The sequence below is a fragment of the Lactuca virosa genome, chromosome 6 (genome assembly GCF_052849685.1).
Source record: "Lactuca virosa cultivar CGN04683 chromosome 6, Lactuca_virosa_CGN04683_v6, whole genome shotgun sequence".
NCBI classification, from domain to species: domain Eukaryota; kingdom Viridiplantae; phylum Streptophyta; class Magnoliopsida; order Asterales; family Asteraceae; genus Lactuca; species Lactuca virosa.
In genome coordinates, this window is record NC_136431.1 from 45,038,573 (window position 1) to 45,060,278 (window position 21,706).

At 34.5% G+C, this 21,706-nt stretch overlaps 1 protein-coding gene across 1 annotated transcript; it reads left to right on the plus strand.

Moving 5' to 3' along the window:
* Window positions 1–4,858: 4,858 nt before the first annotated feature.
* Window positions 4,859–5,987, plus strand: LOC145122716 (aquaporin TIP4-1-like). Its single transcript, XM_079058283.1, has 3 exons — window positions 4,859–5,032; window positions 5,140–5,381; window positions 5,477–5,987. The coding sequence occupies exons 1-3, from the start codon at window positions 4,906–4,908 to the stop codon at window positions 5,846–5,848; spliced, it is 741 nt and encodes a 246-aa protein (XP_078914409.1). The 5' UTR covers window positions 4,859–4,905; the 3' UTR covers window positions 5,849–5,987.
* The last annotated feature ends 15,719 nt before the right edge of the window (window positions 5,988–21,706 follow it).

A 21,706-nucleotide genomic window follows, 5' to 3' on the forward strand; every position in this document is an offset into this window, starting at 1 on the left:
GATAACAAGAGTCTCATCAGACAGACACTTCTTTAGGTTGGATACGTGGAAGGTAGGGTGTACGTTGCTAAGTTCTTGGGGTATTTTGAGTTTGTAAGCTACTGGACCGATTCTAGCGATGATCTCGAAAGGCCCAATGTGCCTTGGATTCATTTTTCCACGCTTTTCGAAGCGTATCATGCCCTTCCAGGGTGAGACCTTCAATAGCATGCGGTCACCAACCTGAAATTCCAAAGGTTTTCGTCTTTTGTCTGCGTAGCTTTTCTGTCTGTCTCTAGAGGCTTTCAATCGTTCACGAATCTGAACAATCTTTTCAGTCATCTCTCTGATGATTTCCGGACCAGTGAGAGTGCTGTCAGGAACTTGTCCTTTATCTAGTTGTGTGTCACCCACTTCAGCCCAGCACAGAGGGGATCTACACTTCCGGTCATAGAGGGCTTCGAATGGAGCAACTTTGATACTGGTATGGTAGCTATTGTTGTATGAAAACTCGACCAATGGTAAATGGATATCCCATGCTTTACCAAAGTCGATCACACAAGCTCTCAGCATGTCTTCCAATGTTTGTATAGTTCTCTCACTCTGCCCATCAGTTTGTGGGTGGTAGGTTGTACTCATGTCCAACCTCGTCCCCAAGGATTTTTGTAGCGACTGCCAGAATCTTGAGGTTAATCTACTATCTCTATCAGAGATAATCAATATGGGTACACCATGTAGTCGCACGATTTACCTAATGTATGTCCTGGTTAGTTTCTCCATATTGTCAGTTTCTTTGATTGGTAGGAAGTGCGCGGACTTGGTTAACCTGTCAACGGTCACCCAAATGGTATCGAGACCACCCGTTGTCTTGGGCAACTTGGTTATGAAATACATGGTAATCCGCTCCCACTTTCACTCAGGTATCTCCGGTTGTTGTAGTAAACCTGAGGGCTTTTGATATTCTACCTTAACCTTGGCAGAAGTAAGACACTTGCCCACGAAGGTAGCAATTTCTGCTTTCATGTTAGGCCACCAATATAACTTTTTGAGGTCCAGATACATCTTGTCTGAACCTGGATGAATGGAGTATCGAGTATTGTGTGCTTCGTTCATGACAACGTCTCTGAAACCACCGAGCTTCGGTGTCCAGATCCGATCAATGAGGTAAAAGACTCTGTCACCCTTGACTCCTAAGTTCTTATCCATTCCTCTTAGGGTTGCACCTGCCACATTTTCAGGTTTCAAGGCTTCCTGCTGAGCCTCCTTAATTTATGTGGACAGATTTGAATGGATAGTCATAGTCAATGCTTTGACTCTACGACCTGAGTACTCCTTCCGACTTAGGGCGTCAACTACTACATTGGCTTTACCGGAATGATAACGAATTTTGCGTTCATAGTCATTTAGTAGCTCGACCCACCGTCTTTGTCTCATGTTGATCTCCTTCTGGTCGAATATATGTTGAAGACTTTTGTGGTCTGTAAAGATAGTGCTTTTCGTACCATATAGGTAGTGTCTCCAGATCTTTAGAGCAATTACCACCGCTCCTTACTCAAGATCATGAGTAGTGTAGTTGACTTTGTGTGTCTTAAGCTGTCTTGAGGCATAGGCGATGACCTTTCCCCGTTGCATAAGAACACAACAAAGCCCTTGGTTGGATGCATCGCAGTACACCACATAATATTCTATCCCCTCGGGAAGGGACAGTATCGGTGCGCTACATAGAGCTTGCTTTAGCGTTTGGAACACCTTCTCTTGTTTTTCTTCCCAGTCAAAGGTCACACCCTTCTGGGTCAAGGTGGTAAGTGGTTTTGCGATCTTTGAGAAGTTCTGAATGAATCTGCGATAGTAGCCAGCGAGGCCTAAGAATTGACGAAAATTTCTGTAGGCGTCCTTGGTGCTGACCAGTTCTCGATGGCCTTGATTTTGGAAGGGTCCACGTGAATTCCCTCTTCGCTAACCACGTGACCCAAGAATTTGACTCTTCGAATCCAAAATTCGCACTTAGAGAACTTTGCATAAAGCTTCTCTGATCGTAATGTTTCCAAGATTTGTCGTAAGTGTTGACTATGTTCCTCCTCACTGCGTGAATAGATAAGTATATCATCGATGAATACAATCATGAACTTATCTAAGTAAGGACGGCACACTCGGTTCATTAAGTCCATGAACACTGCGGGCGCATTGGTTAATCCGAAAGGCATCACTACAAACTCGTAGTGACCATAACGAGTTCGGAAGGCTGTTTTGGGAACATCTTCCTCTAAAACTCGTAACTGTGATACCCGGATCTTAAGTCAATATTTGAAAAGTAGCTTGCTCCTTGAAGTTGGTTGAACAAGTCGTCTATCCGCGGTAGAGGGTACCGGTTCTTAATGGTCAATTTGTTTAGCTCGCAGTAGTCGATGAACATACGGAACGATCCATCCTTCTTCTTCACGAACAAGACCGGTGCTCCCCAGGGTGAGAAGCTTGGTCTAATGAATCCCTTGTTGAGTAGTTCGTTCAGTTGACTGGATAGTTCCTGCATCTCAGGTGGTGCTAGTTGGTAAGGCGATTTGGCTACAGGGGTAGCTCTAGGAATTAAGTCGATTCTGAACTCGACTTGGCGTTCTGGTGGCACTCTAGGAAGATCTTCGGGAAAGATGTCGGTAAAATTACGGACTTCTGGGATGCTCTTTATGTCTTTCACCTTTTGGCTCACATCAACTATGTGAGCAAGGAACGCATGATATTCCTTTCTAAGTACTTCTGGGCTTGAATACTCGAGATGATTTGAAGGTTCGTGCCTGGTTTGTCGCCATAGATAACTAGGGTTTCGCTGTTAGGTAGATTAAGGCGAACGACTTTCTCAAAACACAAGATGTCAGCACGATGGAGACTCAACCAATCCATGCCGATGATGACGTCGAAACTTTTAATTGAGACAGGCATGAGGTCGATTTGAAATGAATAGCTATCTAGAGAGAGGGTGCATCCTATGTATATATCGTTAGTGCTCTCAGTCTTCCCGTTAGCCATTTCTACGATGAACGTTTCTTTTAGTGCTTGTGGTTGTTGTTTAAGTAAGTGTTTAAATTTTTGATTCACGAAACTCCTCTCCGCTTCACTATCAAATAGTATGCATGCATAAGAGTTATCGAGGAGAAACGTACCCGTGACCACCGTAGGGTCTGCCACGGCTTCTTCATGACCAATCGCCAAAACTCTCCCTACTCCACCAGTATTCCCTGCTTTTGGACAGTTCCTTTTGTACTGTCCAACTTCACCGCACTCGTAGCAGGCCTGGCCTACTCCAATACCAGGGACGTGGGTGATTGGTCTAGTCGTTGCTTTACAGAAACGGGTAGTGTGCCCCTTCCTGTTGCAGTTAGCACAGTGCATCTCCCGGTAGGGTCCGTTGTGATGGAAGTTGCACTTGCTGCATTTCGGTAGACTTCCAGCGTACTGCTTTACTGGTGTAGGGATAACAGGGGTCGTTGCAGCATGAACAACCACAATTTGCTGTTTCTTGGCGAGGTTCTGTGCCAATTGGTTCTTCTTTCGGTCCCAAAACTTTCTCTTGTTGTCGATCGCTTTGGCTTGTTCTCGGACAGGGGTTGTTACTTGTGAACGAACTCCATGGTCAATGATTCTTTGTGCCAAGCGTTTGGCACTATCGAATGTAGAGGGGTTTGAAGACAATACGTTCCCCTGAAATGGAGGTAACAGTCCCCAGATATACCTCTCAATTTTCTTGCTTTCCGTGGGGACCATCCCCTGATATAGAGCCGCTAGATCACTAAACCTATTAGTGTAAGCTACTATGTCAGAGCCTTTCATAGTAAGGCCCCATAGTTCCTGCTCTAGTTTTTGTACTTCGCCCCTCGGGCAGTATTCCCCTCTCATCAGATCTTTCAGTGTCTCCCAGCCCATTGAGTTAGCCACTATGAGTGTAAGTGACTTTACATGGCCATTCCACCATATGAGGGCCCTGTCGGAGAAGGTGCAGGCAGCAAATTTTACTTTGCTTCCTTCAAGGCAGAAGCAGATCTCGAAGATAGACTCCATTTTCTCAAACCATTGCGATAGAGCAATGATTCCTCCACTCCCATTAAAGGCTTTGGGTTTGCAGTTGGTGAAGTCATTGTATGAACACTCCCTAGGGTGTCCATGACTATCTCCTTAGTCCCGACACTGTACAAAAGCAACCTTTAATTCAATTATTTAATGTTGACCGTTCTCGGATAAGTGTTTTGAGGCTTACACACATAATAAAACATGGCTTCGAGTCCAGGCAGTGCATGGTTCCTCCAATTGTACTCTCAGTCTTTCAAGTTATATTCATGCTAACCAGAGAATTACCCAATCCTAGCGGATTGTTGGATATATGATTAACATGTCACACAATACGAGTGTCGTTAAGATCACAGTGGACTCATTACTAACATATCAGTTATCCGATTTTTTTTAACAGCTTACCGGTTAGAAGTTAGTATCTCCAAGTTAGTTGAATTCGCCTATACCTATACCCGGATAAGAAACGAAACCTCCAATTTAAAAGGTAAGGCTCCATCAAGTAGGTTAGTCCCATATCGGCTGGTTATCTGATCTTAACATGCTTATTGGATACATGATTAATATAACAATAACCTTAAGTTCTGTTTGACCCGAATTATCAATAGGATATTCAATCCCATAATGACCCGGTTCAAAGGATATAAGAAATCATTTTTGAAGTCAATGGAGGAACAATCATCCATGTGGCCCACCATGGTGATGATAGTGTCACGATGTGCCAACTCCCAAGTACTATCAATGTATTGCCAATGGAATATTACTTTATCTCAAATAATTAATACCACCCTAGCTAAAATTCTACCCTATAAATCTGACGCTGGCCATTTCTGCTTGAATTCATCACTAGAAGCTTTCGGATTTGCAACAATGGCCAAGATAGCGATCGGCTCAATCCAGGAGGTGACCAAGCCTGACTGCATCCAAGCGCTCGTTGTCGAGTTCATCGCCACCTTTCTCTTCATCTTTGCTGGTGTTGGAGCTGCCATGACAACCGGTGAATAACTCAAATTTTGACCCATATTCAACTTAATAACTTCATTTCTTTTACATTTTTTTGGAGAATTGTTGGATGTAACTTCGATTAATTGTTGAATTTGTCAGAGAAACTGGTGGGAAATGAGGTGGTTGGGCTATTTTTCGTGGCAATGGCTCATGCATTAGTGGTGGGGGTGATGATCTCCGCTGGCTTCAGAATCTCCGGTGGCCATCTAAATCCGGCAGTCACTCTTGGGCTATGCGTCGGTGGTCATATCACCGTCGTTCGATCTGTTCTTTACTGGATTGATCAGTTGCTTGCTTCAGTTGCTGCTTGTGCTCTCCTGAGTTACCTCACCGGAGGACTGGTAAAATTTGACTTTAAAACAGTAATCTTTAGAAGCCTGTTGTTGTACATTATGCAGTAAAACTTATACATCACCTTCTTTCCGGCAACTTTCAGGCAACGCCGGTGCATACACTTGCTGTCGGAATGGATTCATTACAAGGTGTCATTATGGAGATTGTGTTGACTTTCTCATTGCTCTTTACTGTTTATGCTACTCTAGTGGATCCAAAGAAGGGCTTTCTTGAAGGGCTAGGCCCACTTTTAGTTGGGCTTGTGGTGGGTGCTAACATCATGGCTGCAGGTGCTTTCTCTGGTGCATCTATGAACCCGGCAAGATCTTTCGGTCCGGCTCTAGTGTCCGGTGACTGGACCGATCACTGGGTCTATTGGGTCGGTCCACTCATTGGTGGAGGACTCGCTGGATTCATGTATGAAAACTTCTTCATTGTTAGGACTCATGTCCCAATTGTGACCGATGAATTTTAGATTAAGAAGTTTATTGTGAACGGTGTAACTTCTTTGCCATTAGTGAATAATAATTGTCTTGGGATTTTTGTATTCGAATCTACAATGTATGTTTTAATGAAATTATTGAATGAGATGAATAATATTTAGTTTGCATTAATGCATTAAACTTAATCAAAATCCAATGTCAAGTTAACATTTAGTAGATTTGTAGTTTAATGGTCATTTAAGTGTTTATGGGAAAAAAGATTATTGTTCAATGCATTGTTGAAATAAATGGTAAAGCTGCATGAAAAATATAATGTTATTTGACGATTCATTAGACGCTATAGAGTTCAAATATTTTGGATACCTTCAGATTTTCTGAAGTAAACATTCAATTAAAGTCATAAAACTAATTTGGCATAAAAGATAAAACAAATCAATGATGGCAATGAGTTCTTATTTTCGGTTATGATAGACACCATTTAGAGAAGAGAGATAACACATGAACATAAATTGAAACCAATTTTCTGCTTACCTTTACTGTGAACTTACAATTTAAAGATGCAATCACCTAGTGCAAAGCTCGAATTAAGGAAACATACATGCATAATGAAAAGTGGGTTCCTAATAAAACGCAACTACTCTTTGACTAAATAAAAGAAACATGGCTATTAGTCAGGCTATGGCGGTGGTCTTGAGTACTATCTTAGAAACGTATCAATTCCTTCCCCCTTAACATGGACATTGTCCTCAAAGTTTTGGAAGTCAGTTCGAAGAGTAGCTAGAGGGGGAACATATTTGTCAAATGGCTGAAAAGTGAGCATGTGAGGTAGGACGTGCACGACGGTATTTTTCGGGATTGGCCGTTCTTATGGTGGAAATGGTTGTTCTGTTGATCGGGGGGATGACGACTGTTACGCCGGAGGCGGTGGAGGTGTTGTTAGTGGTTTTGTTGGCGGACTCGGTTGGTGATTCAACAGTGGAGGCAAGCAGTGCAGGCAGTATGGTTTGGGGTTCCTCAATGGGAAGAGGACACGAATCGATGACAATTTATATATATATATATATATATATATATATATATATATATATATATATATATATATATATATATATATATATATAGAGAGAGAGAGAGAGAGAGAGAGATAAAATGACAATTTACTTGTGGACAATTTTCTTCTGTTTATATATATATATATATATATATATATATATATATATATATATATATATATATATATATATATATATATATATATATATATATATATATATATACTAGCCACCTACCCGCGCAAAGCAGCGGGCGACGAATATATTGTTTCGGCAATTAGTTTTTTTTTTTTCAGGACAAAAACCATCTGAACCATATGATTGCTGGCAAACAAATGTTAGTAGATTGCTATTATTAGTAGATAAATGTAAGCAAATTGATATATAAAAGGTAAACGCAATGCATTTCCTATATTGGTCAAGAGAGAAAATTATGTTTCTATTTTTTTTCGTTTTATCCTTTTTATTGTCAAAGAGATCAATATATAAACCTTCATTGCTAGTAGCAAAGCACTTATGTGGTAACTTCATGCTTACCTTGATTCCTTTTTTGAGTCTACTCAAGCACCTAATATATATTTCTTTGTCAAACCAGTTTCATTAACCACTTGAGCAAAAAAGGATGCAAATAGTGTTATGTTTCCAAAGTCCCTCGATCTTTTAAGCTAGTTAGTTAGAGCCTGTCACGGACCTTTCCCCTATAAAAAAACAAAAATTAATTCACTCAAAAAAATAGTGTTTCAATCTATTATTATGAAAACATCGATTTTCCTTTAGAACAGTTAACATTCAACAGAAATAATAAAATCAATATTTAATTAAACCTAACTATAAACATTATCAAATCAATGAAACATTCACCAGCCTAGAATCAGAGGTTGCATTGAGGAGGAACAAAAGGCTAATAAGATTGGAAACTGCGTTTTTGAGGGAAAAAGGAACTGAAATGGATAAAAAAGTGTTAGAGCAAATAACATATCAAAGAGACATTTTTTTTAAAATAAATATCCAAAAAATAAAAAAACATTCCTTACAGAATCACATCAACGATTTCTCGGTCAAATTTAAATAAAATCAAGGTAAAACGGTGAGGTTTTTTTACCAGTTATAACCAAAAATACCTAGTTATATGCAACGCAAAAAAGTTTGGGCCGAACACCAAGATTCTGGGAAACCACATGGACCATTTATGTACAATATTAATCATGCAACACTTCTTTATACACCGCCTTTAAGGTATATATTTCGTCATCCTTGAACTTTTTTTTTCAGGATTCACTAATACCTTTGTTTTTCTAAGTGATGTCCCTCTGGATAATGCAACATAAAGTTGTCCATGCGAGAATACCGATTCTGATAGATATATACTTACATTCAGAATTGTTTGTCAATGAGCTTTATTAATCGTCATCACAAAACATAAGCTTGAATAGAACATGTCATCTTCGGACAAACAAAAAGGAATCCTTGGAAAAAAATCTTTTGCGAGGATGTTGACCAACAACTATTTCTGCACAATGACATTGTGCTGTGAACTTTTGCATATCAATATAGTGTAATTACACAATCCATTTGATTGGTCAATATTTTATAACAATATTACCGAGCATCCAACTTTTAACGGAGCCGTGGTACACTAAAATGACTTAGATCTTGAATTAATGAGGTTGGATCACTAAAATGGTACTTAATAGGGTTAAAAATGAATTAATGGGCCGGAAACTGATTTATTAGGCTGGAAGATGACTTAATGAGGTTGGATCATGACTTTGTAACCATAAAGACACATTCGGAACAGAACCGGTTTAGTCCATAACAATATGTTTGTGGTCCAGTTGGGCTTGTTCTAAACCATGAAAGAGTTAAACTTAAAACAAAACTTATATATATATATATATATATATATATATATATATATATATATATATATATATATTGTCAAAATCCGAACAAAATTTTCAAGAACTCTCTTCTCAGAAATAACATTCTACATAATTTTTTGGTAAAAAAAATTGAAGTTTACAGTATTTTTTAATATAGCTTTAAGATATGCCTTATGTATGTTTTCTTAACAAATAATTATTTAAAAAAGTTTTTAATAAATATGACTTTTTTTTAATATATCCTTTTTAATAAAAACAAATGGATTTTTAAATAAACTTAATTGCAAATCTTTGATTCTTCAATGCAAATAAAAGTACATTATAATTTTAGTGAAATCATATCCTAACCTTTACTATAACCAAAACAAAAAATACAAAGAATATGCAAATATTCAACATATCACAAAACAGTTTAAAACAAAAAATAAACATCCAGATGAATACAAACCAAAAGCTAAAATATATTTCATTCTCTACTTGTTTGTAGAAACTTAGGTTTTAACCTCCCTTCTTGGATGAAATGCAACATCAGGGTATGTGGTTACTTCAACATCAATACCATCCAATTAAATACAAGTGAAATGATCATCAAGATTCTAAATGCAAAATCAAAAAGGGAAAAAACAATTAAAATAAGATTAGATGATAAGGTTTTCTACCTTTTATGAAACAAAAATTGTACCAAGGTTGAAGATGGCCGGTAATGATGGTACTATATGTATGTGGCCATTCCTGGTGGTTCGTGGTGTCGTTTGTTCGTCAGTGCTTAGAACTTACACAAAGAAATAATAATTAAAAGAAAAATAAAGTATTGAAGAGATAGATCGTTAAAAAATCAAAAAAAATATTTAGTTCTTTTGCCCAAATAGTTTACTACATTTTAAACAATTATCAATAAGAGTTACGCTAACAAATACAAAATAAATAAGAATTAAAAAATAAAGAGTTAGGATTGTTTATAAATGTGTACGGACACATGATTGACTGTACATTATTAATCGTGCAACACTTCTTTATACACCACATTTGATATATAGACTTCACTGTCGTTGAATTGTTTGTCAGGTTTTACTAATACTTTTATATTAACATGTGATATCCCTCTGGATAATTCTACATAAAATTGTCCGTGAGAGAAAACCGATTATGGAAGATAAAATACCTACCTTTGGCATTATTTGTCTCTGAACTTTATGTGACAGGCATGGAATCTGGGGCGGTGAATACTTTCTGTTCGGCTAATATTTCAATCGGAAGATAGTGTCTTTTTGGTGGGCGTTAGATAGTTTTATTGGAGATATTATTTCTTTTCGACAAATAATTTGTCATATTACAAAGAGCATGTAATGTTTCGTCAAATGGTTTCCTTTACAATGTTTCATATTTGTTTAGGGTTTTAGATTTAGAGTTTAGATGAATTTTTTTCCCTAAAAGATAAAAATATGCAAATAGTTATTGTAAAACATAATTTTCTTCTCTTTTTAATAGCACTATAATTTTATTTAATAACTTATATTTTATCTTGGTTTTTTTAGGTTATTGTTAATTTTAGTCTCTAAGTGGTCTAAGTGAATAGCCTACCTTTCAATTTTATAATAATCGTCATTTTGCACTTGAAAGTTAAAACAAATTATACACGGTAACAATGTTTGTAATTTCTCTTATCCTAACTTCGATGTAAATTTTTAAAAAATTGTCCAATTTTGCAAATATTAGAAATTTCAAGTAAAGCATAATAGAATATTACAAATTTGGTCCCTATGGTATTGTACTTTTTCAGTTTTGATCCACGGGTAAAATGGTCAATAAACATTCTTTTACAAAGTAGATTTGCATTGGAACAATTATTTTCATATCATAGGTGAATAAAGGATTTCTCGTTTAGGAGCAAAAATGAATGCTTAGCTAAAAAAAAATTAAAATTTTATCATTACAATATTCCAACAAAACAAAAATAGCAACTTATTTTAGATATATTTACATGCGTCTCCCTATACAAAATAAAGAAATCGAAAGCTTTACTTTCAAGTTTTTTTACATAATGATATTCCCACCACTCATTGTGATCATTAAAATTTATGAAACTAACAATGAAAATCATCTACTATTCATTTTGATTTTATGATTTTAACTGATCCAATGATCATATGAAAACTAAAGGCTGAACTTCAGTGAATAACATGTTTATTATTATTATTATTATTTTTTCAGTTCTTGCTATCAGATATCTTGACACCCTCTGATGACTATTTGTCCTCGAAAGAAGTGCACGAACACCATTACTAATATCATTTTCTTTAGCTTTCCTGATAGCATACTGATCACAAAATTGTATAAATATCAAAATACCAAAAAATTTAAAACCTTGTTTAAAAAGATGTGCAGAGCAGCTAGTGGGTATAGAAGAAACTCAAGTGTGTATAAACCAAAGGAGTTGCAAGAAATGAATAGTAAGCATCTACCCTACATCAATTTAGTCCAATTTTATATCCCCTATATAATACTCGGCATAAAGTTGGTGATGGCTTCTCTTCTACTAAATTTAACAACTCTTTCGTAATCCCTACATTCACAAAAGAAAACTTGATCTTTAAATTATAATATCAAATTCTATTAACAAATATGATACGACTTTTTTTAACAATAAGCATAATAATAAAAAATAGATATAGGTCCATTACTTAAATACTTACAGATTCATCGAAAATCATGTAGATTAATTCATCAACAATCATGTGGAATCAAAAAACTATCTTTGCATTATAACACCTGGATTTGAGCCAGCACCAGAAAAGGAGAGGGGTCTATCATAGGCTTTAAGGATAAAAAAACATCTCATCAAGTGAGATAAAAAGCAAAGGTAAAAATGTTGACATAAACATACCATGGAACAAAGAGGGGAGAAAGAAGAGAATGTAGTAATACTTGTAGGAGAGAGTATTCTTCTTCTCCTTCTGGCCACCATGTCTTGTATTCAGAACATATTAACATTAATGAATGAAAACACGTTCTCACAGGGGGGATTTTAGTAATATTTTTAGTTAGATAACAATTACATCTCTACAAATCCATAAGACACCTTCACCTAGATGCATCCTACCCAAGTTGATCTGTACCGTTGCCTATCATTCTCCCATGCAGTCCTTGAATCATCTGTCACAGCCAAATGAATTCGTTCCGACCACAAACTTTAGAGATTTTGAAAAGGCAAGAGAATAGACTCGTTAAGTACAAGAAGCTTGTTGGAGCTTTAAAATGGAGTAACTATGGGACGAATCAAAAGGGTTGTTTTTTACAAAACCCCCTGACAATTAAAATTGGGAACTAACAGTTAAAAAAACAAACTATATGATGTGTAAAAATTCACTCTGGTCTTAAATTTATAAGGTTGAAATTACCGATACTAGAATTTACTATCGACTTAGGCAAGTGTACCTAATTGAATTTGTAATATAGCAATGGTAAGAACGGATGTCGAACACTTGGGGAAACGAGTATGATTTAATATTAGACTATTTGTCGCTAATTAACTTAAAAGATAAGTAACTTGGGGGAATTTCTAGTAACAAGACAATAATGAGAATTTTAACAATTAAAGTGTAGAATAAATATAGAACAAGAATTGGTTTTTAAGAATCAAGAATGATAAGGATGCTTTCACTTAGATTTAATTCCACCTTTTAGTAATGAATGATTTATATTAAGTGCAATGGATATTATTAGTTATTTACCGATTTCTAAAATTGGTTAAAAAATCATGATCTAATTTTTTACCGTTTTGATAATAAAAATAATTAAAAACAATGGTCATGCAATTAACAATTTTATTAACAATAATTAATTCGTATCATGCAAACATTTGATCAAACTATTAATTTTAGTGGTCGTAAAACTAATAAGAATCGTAAGTTGGTCATACGATACAAAATATACATGTTAAATTTTTAGTATTTTATTTTACCTAATCCTAGGATTTTGTCCATCACTAGTCATAAATATCAATGGTCATGAAAAATTTATGATTCAAGATAATATATTTAAATTGATCATTTAAAAATATTAACTTAGTTATAGGAAAATTAATTACAAAAATTCAACGTATAAAAATAAATGATCAAATATGCATGATAAAATAAATAACAATTAATATCCGAATAATATAAATCAAATCATATTTTCAAGGTTTCATTATCCAAGTGAAAGCAAATGGAATTTTAGTCCATAATTAAAGTTACAACATACATAGAAAACATATTGAGAATGTTAAACATTTCGATAAAACAAACCCGATGTAGTCCCTAATGCCACTGCAATCTTCAATTCCTTAGCTCTTTGACTCTTGAATCCCCAATTGTAGAAAATTGGTTCAAAGGTTGGAAGAAATTTGTGTATCAAAATGCATAATTGCAATGTCTTCTCTTTTCTTTTTTTTCTTTTTTTTGGTGAAAAATGGTGGTATTTATAGTAAAAATTGGGAGAATTAAATACCAAAAAGAAATAAATTGAGATTGGATCTAATGAAAAAGAATTAAAAAGAATTAAAAAGATGGGAATAAAAGGTTGGAAAGTTTAAAGGTGGTGAATTATTGAGTATTGGTTGGAAATGAATGGGTTTAAAATAGGAAAAAGTGGAGAAAAAATGGTTAAAAATGGAATGGAATCGGAATTGGCAAATCTGGAGCATAAAACGACGTCGTTTAGCTATTGAACAGTACCGGATCGAATACTGGGTCGGAAACCGGGTCGGAACGGGTCGACACGCGGACTTTATGTGACAGGAAACGAATCGGAGTCGGGTCGGAGCCTGGATCGAAGTCTGTTCATGGATCGCGTGAATGACGTCACGAATGACGTCATAAGCGATAAAAAGCGCGGATCCGAACCCGGATCGGAGCTGGGTACCGGATCAGAATAATCGGATATGGCTGTGAGTGTATGTGGACGCGGGTAGGATCTTTCGGACTTCGAGTCTCGCCTTTTCCGGATCTGGGTCAGGGTCGCGAATCGAGACTTGGGCTCCGGGTTTGGGCTCCAGGTTTTGGGCTCCGAATTTGGGCTCATTCCGAGTTTTGTTTCTTTTAAATTTTTTTTTTTTTTTTTTGCAAATTAAATTAATTTAATTAATATAAATTATTTAGAAATTAAATAATTAATTCCCAATAATTTATTTTAATTAAACCTCATTAATTAATTTAAATTCTTTTTTTTAGATTTTTATTTTGTTTTCTCGTCTTTCCAACGCGGCTATTTTTGAATTCTTTGACTTTTTGATCTCGTTTTTCTTCGTGTAATTTCTTTCACTTCTTTTTGCGGATTTTTGCACATTTTCTTCTCCTTTTTCTTCAGAAATGATTTTTAGCTGTAAAATGGAATTTCAAACTTTATAAGTACCTTTTATCTTAAATCATACCAAAATATAGCTAAAAATACATAAATATCGCTCGAAATATATGTATAATTATTGCGATATCAAAATACCCCACACTTGAACTTTGCTTGTCCTCAAGCAAAACTGACTTTAGCATGTCATCAAAACTTTCATCACCAACATCGCACAAGACAATCCGTCTTGAACCCAGCCATTACATCGAAACCTCAATGCATACATTTGTGTCTAATGATTCCTAAAACTTCCCCAATCCTAAATACTCACAATCTTCAAAAACACTTGCCCACTTCTTTTGAACAACATTCATTTTATGCATCCCTCCGAATATATCCTCAGAAATCTTTCTTAACCTCAATGTAATTTTTGACTAAGTCCCCAAGCATACATATGGAAAAATAACCTAGAAATAAAAACTACAATAACTAATAACTTGACAAATTGCCTTTATTCTTGAGTCTTCTTTGATTTTGGGAACTTTTCTTCATGATATTTCTTGATCTTCATAGCTTTGTAGACTCTTATTCTCAAACTTTGTAATATATATATTTTTTTTTCAAACTAAAAATCCTAAAAAATAAAAACATATGCTTAAGCAAGGGAACTTAACTTCAACTCTTATTGGTTAGAGATATTAGTCTAGAGTGCAATGACTACATAAGCTCTCCTGGATATATTTCTGCTACACGATGCTAAACGTATTATGGCCCTCAAACTAAGCAAGGTTGTGTTTTTGTTCCATGATTTCACTAGGACAGGGAAGCCACAAATGTACTATAACATACTATTGGTTCAATTAAACATTTAAGTTCGCATTGGATCATCCCACACAACGTTGGCAACTTAGGTTTCAACACAATAAAACTTTTTAATTTTTACTAGATTTCTGAATTAAACCATTATTCAATAAATGTGAATCTAGCAAAAAAAAAATTCAATTTTTCAATTTTTATCAAAAAAATGCTTGGTTTCCTTATTCGACCCCCTACCCCACACTTAAATCATACAATGTCCCCATTGTATGCAAAATTAAAGAACATAAAAGTAAAAAGGGAGAAAAAGGAACAGACTCCCTTGGGGTATTGCAGTGGCGAGGTCGAAATCCTGATTTGCATAGGACAAGTGTTGAGTGTACTTTTCTGTTTGTGATGTTGAAGTGCATGTAAATCTTTTCTTTTTGAACCAGTTGGAGATTTAGGCAAGTGTGGCATCTGAATCTTTTTCCGCACAATTTCTCTGCACAGGTGCATTTACGTGTCCCGTATAAGATTTGGACACGTCGCGTAATGCAATTATTGGGATTCTCTTCGCGATTCTTGAATTTAACGCTTTGTATACTGGCCAAGTACACTTTACGTTATTAGATCAATTACTCCTTTTCGCTGAGTGAATTGGATTTGACTTGTGTCGGCCGAACACTTGCTTCATCCTTCGAATAATGCTCTCCCGTTGGTCAGTGTTAGCTTCAGTTCTCCATCCTACTCTTTGTGGGGAATCACCCCACACTTATGTGATGCCATTGCTCCAATTGTAATTTGCACTTCAGAAATTTACTTTACACCATTCTGACCATCACGTGTTTCTAAACTGAAAAGTAACTTTCACAGAAAAATAAAACCATTAAAAAGCACTTTTATTGAAAACAAAAACACAAACTAAAAAGAAAATTCACACCAAACATACTGAAAATAAACACACCAAATTCAAAAATCAAAACAAACATCGGGTTGCCTCCCGCAAGCGCTTCTTTTTGAATGAGTCATGAGCCAGACTCTACCCCTCACTTAATTGTTTTCAGTGAGTTGGAGGGGTATATCCTCTTTCCCTTTTTCTTCTAAAGGTGGAACGACAGTGAAATTTGAACTTCGGGTCATATATTAGGGAAATTCTATCTTAAATTGAATTGATTATATTGCATAAATTATTTATTTAATTTTTGTGTAATACTTTGACTATCAAATAGAGAACAGACAGAGAGAGGCAGCCGGGAGGCAGAATCATTTCGGTGTATATTATAAATATAACTTTTCTGAAATCCAGCAACCAAAACCAACGTACCAATTCCAGACTCTGTTCTGGTAAGTAGAATTACTCGTATTACACGCGAATTAAATAAGGTTATTCATGCAATATAAACATGGCTCTGATACCATTTTTATATATATATATATATATTATTATTATTATTATTATTATTTTTTAAAATTTTTTTTTTAAATATAATTTTTTTTTATATATTTTTAAATTTTTTTTATTAGTAAATTTAACAATATATAATTAACTAAGGAAATTCAACAACCTATAATTAACTTAACTAAGGAAATTGAACAACCTATAATTAACTTAACTAAGGAAATTTATGCAATACTAAACTAAAAGATAAAAAAAATATAAATTTTTTTTTTTTTTTTTAAATATAATTTTTTTTTATATATTTTTAAATTTTTTTTATTAGTAAATTTAACAATCTATAATTAACTAAGGAAATTCAACAACCTATAATTAACTTAACTAAGGAAATTCAACAACCTATAATTAACTTAACTAAGGAAATTTATGCAATATTAAATTAAAAGATAAAAAAAAATATAATTTTTTTTTTTAAAAAATTTTTTTTTTTAAAATTTTTAGTAAGTAAGCTTTAGTATTTTAAATAAATTTCGTCCTTTTTTTTATTAATTTGTTTTTAATATATTTTTTTTTCTTAAATTTAAAAAAAAAAAAAAATTTACGTTAACTAACAAACAATAAGACTAAACCAAATAAAACCGTTTCTCCGGCAACGGCGCCAAAAACTTGATGTGTAAAAATTCACTCTGGTCTTAAATTTATAAGGTTGAAATTACCGATACTAGAATTTACTATCGACTTAGGCAAGTGTACCTAATTGAATTTGTAATATAGCAATGGTAAGAACGGATGTCGAACACTTGGGGAAACGAGTATGATTTAATATTAGACTATTTGTCGCTAATTAACTTAAAAGATAAGTAACTTGGGGGAATTTCTAGTAACAAGATAATAATGAGAATTTTAACAATTAAAGTGTAGAATAAATATAGAACAAGAATTGGTTTTTAAGAATCAAGAATGATAAGGATGCTTTCACTTAGATTTAATTCCACCTTTTAGTAATGAATGATTTATATTAAGTGCAATGGATATTATTAGTTATTTACCGATTTCTAAAATTGGTTAAAAAATCATGATCTAATTTTTTACCGTTTTGATAATAAAAATAATTAAAAACAATGGTCATGCAATTAACAATTTTATTAACAATAATTAATTCGTATCATGCAAACATTTGATCAAACTATTAATTTTAGTGGTCGTAAAACTAATAAGAATCGTAAGTTGGTCATACGATACAAAATATACATGTTAAATTTTTAGTATTTTATTTTACCTAATCCTAGGATTTTGTCCATCACTAGTCATAAATATCAATGGTCATGAAAAATTTATGATTCAAGATAATATATTTAAATTGATCATTTAAAAATATTAACTTAGTTATAGGAAAATTAATTACAAAAATTCAACGTATAAAAATAAATGATCAAATATGCATGATAAAATAAATAACAATTAATATCCGAATAATATAAATCAAATCATATTTTCAAGGTTTCATTATCCAAGTGAAAGCAAATGGAATTTTAGTCCATAATTAAAGTTACAACATACATAGAAAACATATTGAGAATGTTAAACATTTCGATAAAACGAACCCGATGTAGTCCCTAATGCCACTGCAATCTTCAATTCCTTAGCTCTTTGACTCTTGAATCCCCAATTGTAGAAAATTGGTTCAAAGGTTGGAAGAAATTTGTGTATCAAAATGCATAATTGCAATGTCTTCTCTTTTCTTTTCTTTTTTTTTTTGGTGAAAAATGGTGGTATTTATAGTAAAAATTGGGAGAATTAAATACCAAAAAGAAATAAATTGAGATTGGATCTAATGAAAAAGAATTAAAAAGAATTAAAAAGATGGGAATAAAAGGTTGGAAAGTTTAAAGGTGGTGAATTATTGAGTATTGGTTGGAAAGGAATGGGTTTAAAATAGGAAAAAGTGGAGAAAAAATGGTTAAAAATGGAATGGAATCGGAATTGGCAAATCTGGAGCATAAAACGACGTCGTTTAGCTATTGAACAGTACCGGATCGAATTCTGGGTCGGAAACCGGGTCGGAACGGGTCGACACGCGGACTTTATGTGACAGGAAACGAATCGGAGTCGGGTCGGAGCCTGGATCGAAGTCTGTTCATGGATCGCGTGAATGACGTCACGAATGACGTCATAAGCGATAAAAAGCGCGGATCCGAACCCGGATCGGAGCCGGGTACCGGATCAGAATAATCGGATATGGCTGTGAGTGTATGTGGACGCGGGTAGGATCTTTCGGACTTCGAGTCTCGCCTTTTCCGGATCTGGGTCAGGGTCGCGAATCGAGACTTGGGCTCCGGGTTTGGGCTCCAGGTTTTGGGCTCCGAATTTGGGCTCATTCCGAGTTTTGTTTCTTTTAATTTTTTTTTTTTTTTTTTTTTGCAAATTAAATTAATTTAATTAATATAAATTATTTAGAAATTAAATAATTAATTCCCAATAATTTATTTTAATTAAACCTCATTAATTAATTTAAATTCTTTTTTTTAGATTTTTATTTTGTTTTCTCGTCTTTCCAACGCGGCTATTTTTGAATTCTTTGACTTTTTGATCTCGTTTTTCTTCGTGTAATTTCTTTCACTTCTTTTTGCGGATTTTTGCACATTTTCTTCTCCTTTTTCTTCAGAAATGATTTTTAGCTGTAAAATGGAATTTCAAACTTTATAAGTACCTTTTATCTTAAATCATACCAAAATATAGCTAAAAATACATAAATATCGCTCGAAATATATGTATAATTATTGCGATATCACTATACAATGTAAATTCAAAGTTCTGATCATATATTCATTAAAAAACACGAAGAAATATTACTTGAATTTTGTCACAGAAACCTGAAAAAGTGAAACACTTTCTTCGGAATATGTCCTGTAAAATCATATCCAAAACAGAACAAAATAAACCAACTTATGCAAGCTGGACACTATTACGCTGAAATCTTACAATCATATCCAAAACAATATAAATGAACTTACGCAAGCTTACCTAGTTGGCTACAAAAGACGATTGTTGCAGTTAGATTTAATCCATAAACATTAACAAACATAATGTTCATTTCAAGCATAAAACACATAGTTCATGACTTATTTCTCTTCTTAGGAAGTGGCGTATGCTCAACAGGAGGTCGTGACCAAAGCCAAACCTTGGAAACTGGAAGTATGGTGTCTTAAAAAGTTGGAGAAATGAGTGATGGAAACTTGGTAATATGATACCAATCAAATACCACAGCAGGAACAACCAAATGGAGGTAAAATGGTCGAAGTGTTTGAAAACTTGGCAAAACGGCAGCAATGAGACAAACAACATTGGGCCAAAACAACAACCATAAGAAAATTATAAGAAAGCTTTAGCCTTTAGGGAGATATAGCAAGAAAACCACAAACCTGTAGCCACTCATCCGTAGAGAAAATAAGAGTAGTGAAGAAGATTTAACCGACATCATGCTCCATCTCAATCTTTAAGAATCTAAATCTGTACATGTCAAACAAAATATATAAACGAAGTAGCATAAATGAAATTTAAACAAAAAAGAACAAAAATAAATGGGCCTGAGAGAAATTACATGAAAGTCCAAAATCACTAACTCTCTTAACTGCTTCACCAAAATTGATGTTGCACAACCACAATTAATAGTCATATAGAAAGCCTAATACCTTAAACCCTCAACATTGATACAAATATTTTTTAAACATTAAAGCGAATGTATTATAAGAATAGCATTTCATGTTACCCTAGAACTTATGGATCTAATCATTCTCTAAAATATATTTTTAGAATAGATGTTCCAGTTCCCCTAAAAATTACAGATTATATGACTTCTAAAATGCAACATTTCATCCAGTTTTGGGGAATCCCCCTTCATCAGTTGCAGATAATTAAGAATCAAGTCATGTATAATCAAAAGACTCACCATCTAATCACCCCTCTACTCCCAAAACTCCCTCTACGCCCAAAACTGAAAAGAAAGAGAATTAAAGAGAGGTTAGGAATTTTATGAAAACGAGTATACATGTAATAATATTTTACCAGGAATTACAAAATCCGAATGACTGCAGTGGTGTTCAATTTTCATCGATGGTGAAAGATTTGCCATCTTTATGTTCACTCAATTATGGTGAAAGCTTCAATATCCAGAGAGAATCAAGTTAACTGAGCAAGAATTTCATGCCAAGCAGTCTCCACACAAACCCTACCATCCACAATGGATGATGGCAACGCGAGGAAAGGCATGAGCGGCAACGTCAATTGCACTTTTCCTGGTATTGATTTGGAATAAAAAATCGCAAAACCTAACTGATTTAACGAGACAAAGAATTTCAAATTTAAGCTTTTTGTTTGACGATTACCTGCAATGTATCATGTGAGATGAGATTCGGGTAGAAGGCGACGACAGATGAAGGTGAAGGTATGAAGAATGAAAAGGCATAGATTAGAAACCCTATAAAATAAAACATCGTTAGCAAGCTTTATGATATATCCATTAGAGGGGTTCTCACCTTGCGACCAGTGGCCATCCGACAGTGGCCATCCGAGAAAGTTCTTCGTCATCATCGATGTTAGGGTTTGCGTTGAGTGTGAGAAAGGCAAGCGAAAAGGAATCTGAATGAAATCTTCAAACTGATATTTTTTTTGGAGATAAAGGGAGATGGAGGGATTAAATAAGGGAGATGGAAGGATCAAATATGGGAGAGCTATATTGGGGCCGAGATTAGTGTGCGGGATTGAGGAAACCGTCTACTGAATCCAAACGTGTTTGACTTAGTTTTAAGTGGGAATTCAAATGAAAAATAAAGGCCACGTCAAAAAAGATAAAATGATATATGGCCTATGGAGGAAACAATATGCGAGACTTAAGGGGGTCTTTGATACACATAAGATATATAATGCATTAGATATTGTACATTGTGTTTAAACACTTGAACGTCTTAAATCTATTTTTAGAAATAGTAAGGTTTGTATAATAATATAGTAAGATATATATATATATATATATATATATATATATATATATATATATATTTGACAGAAAGATGATGTTTCTTTTATATTTTCTTTTGACGTGCTTCTCTTTTATTGGTTTCTTCGGTGTACACGTGCTTCCCCGGGCTCATCCTATGTGAACGTGGCATCGCCACTCATCCTCCGTCTTCCTCGCCGTCTCTCTCACTTTCCCTTTCGTCTCCCATCACATAAATGTAGGTTGGTTAAAATTGAGGGCGTCATGTGGAGTTTTATATATGAGGAAACTTAAGGGGGATTTTATAGGGTAGCAGTTAGGTCTGCAATGATGTATGAATCTGAATGTTGGTCGGCTAAGAAGGACCAAGAGAGAAAGATGGAAGTTGTAGAAATAAGGATGTTGGGATGGACTTACGGTAGAACGTTATTGGATAGGATATC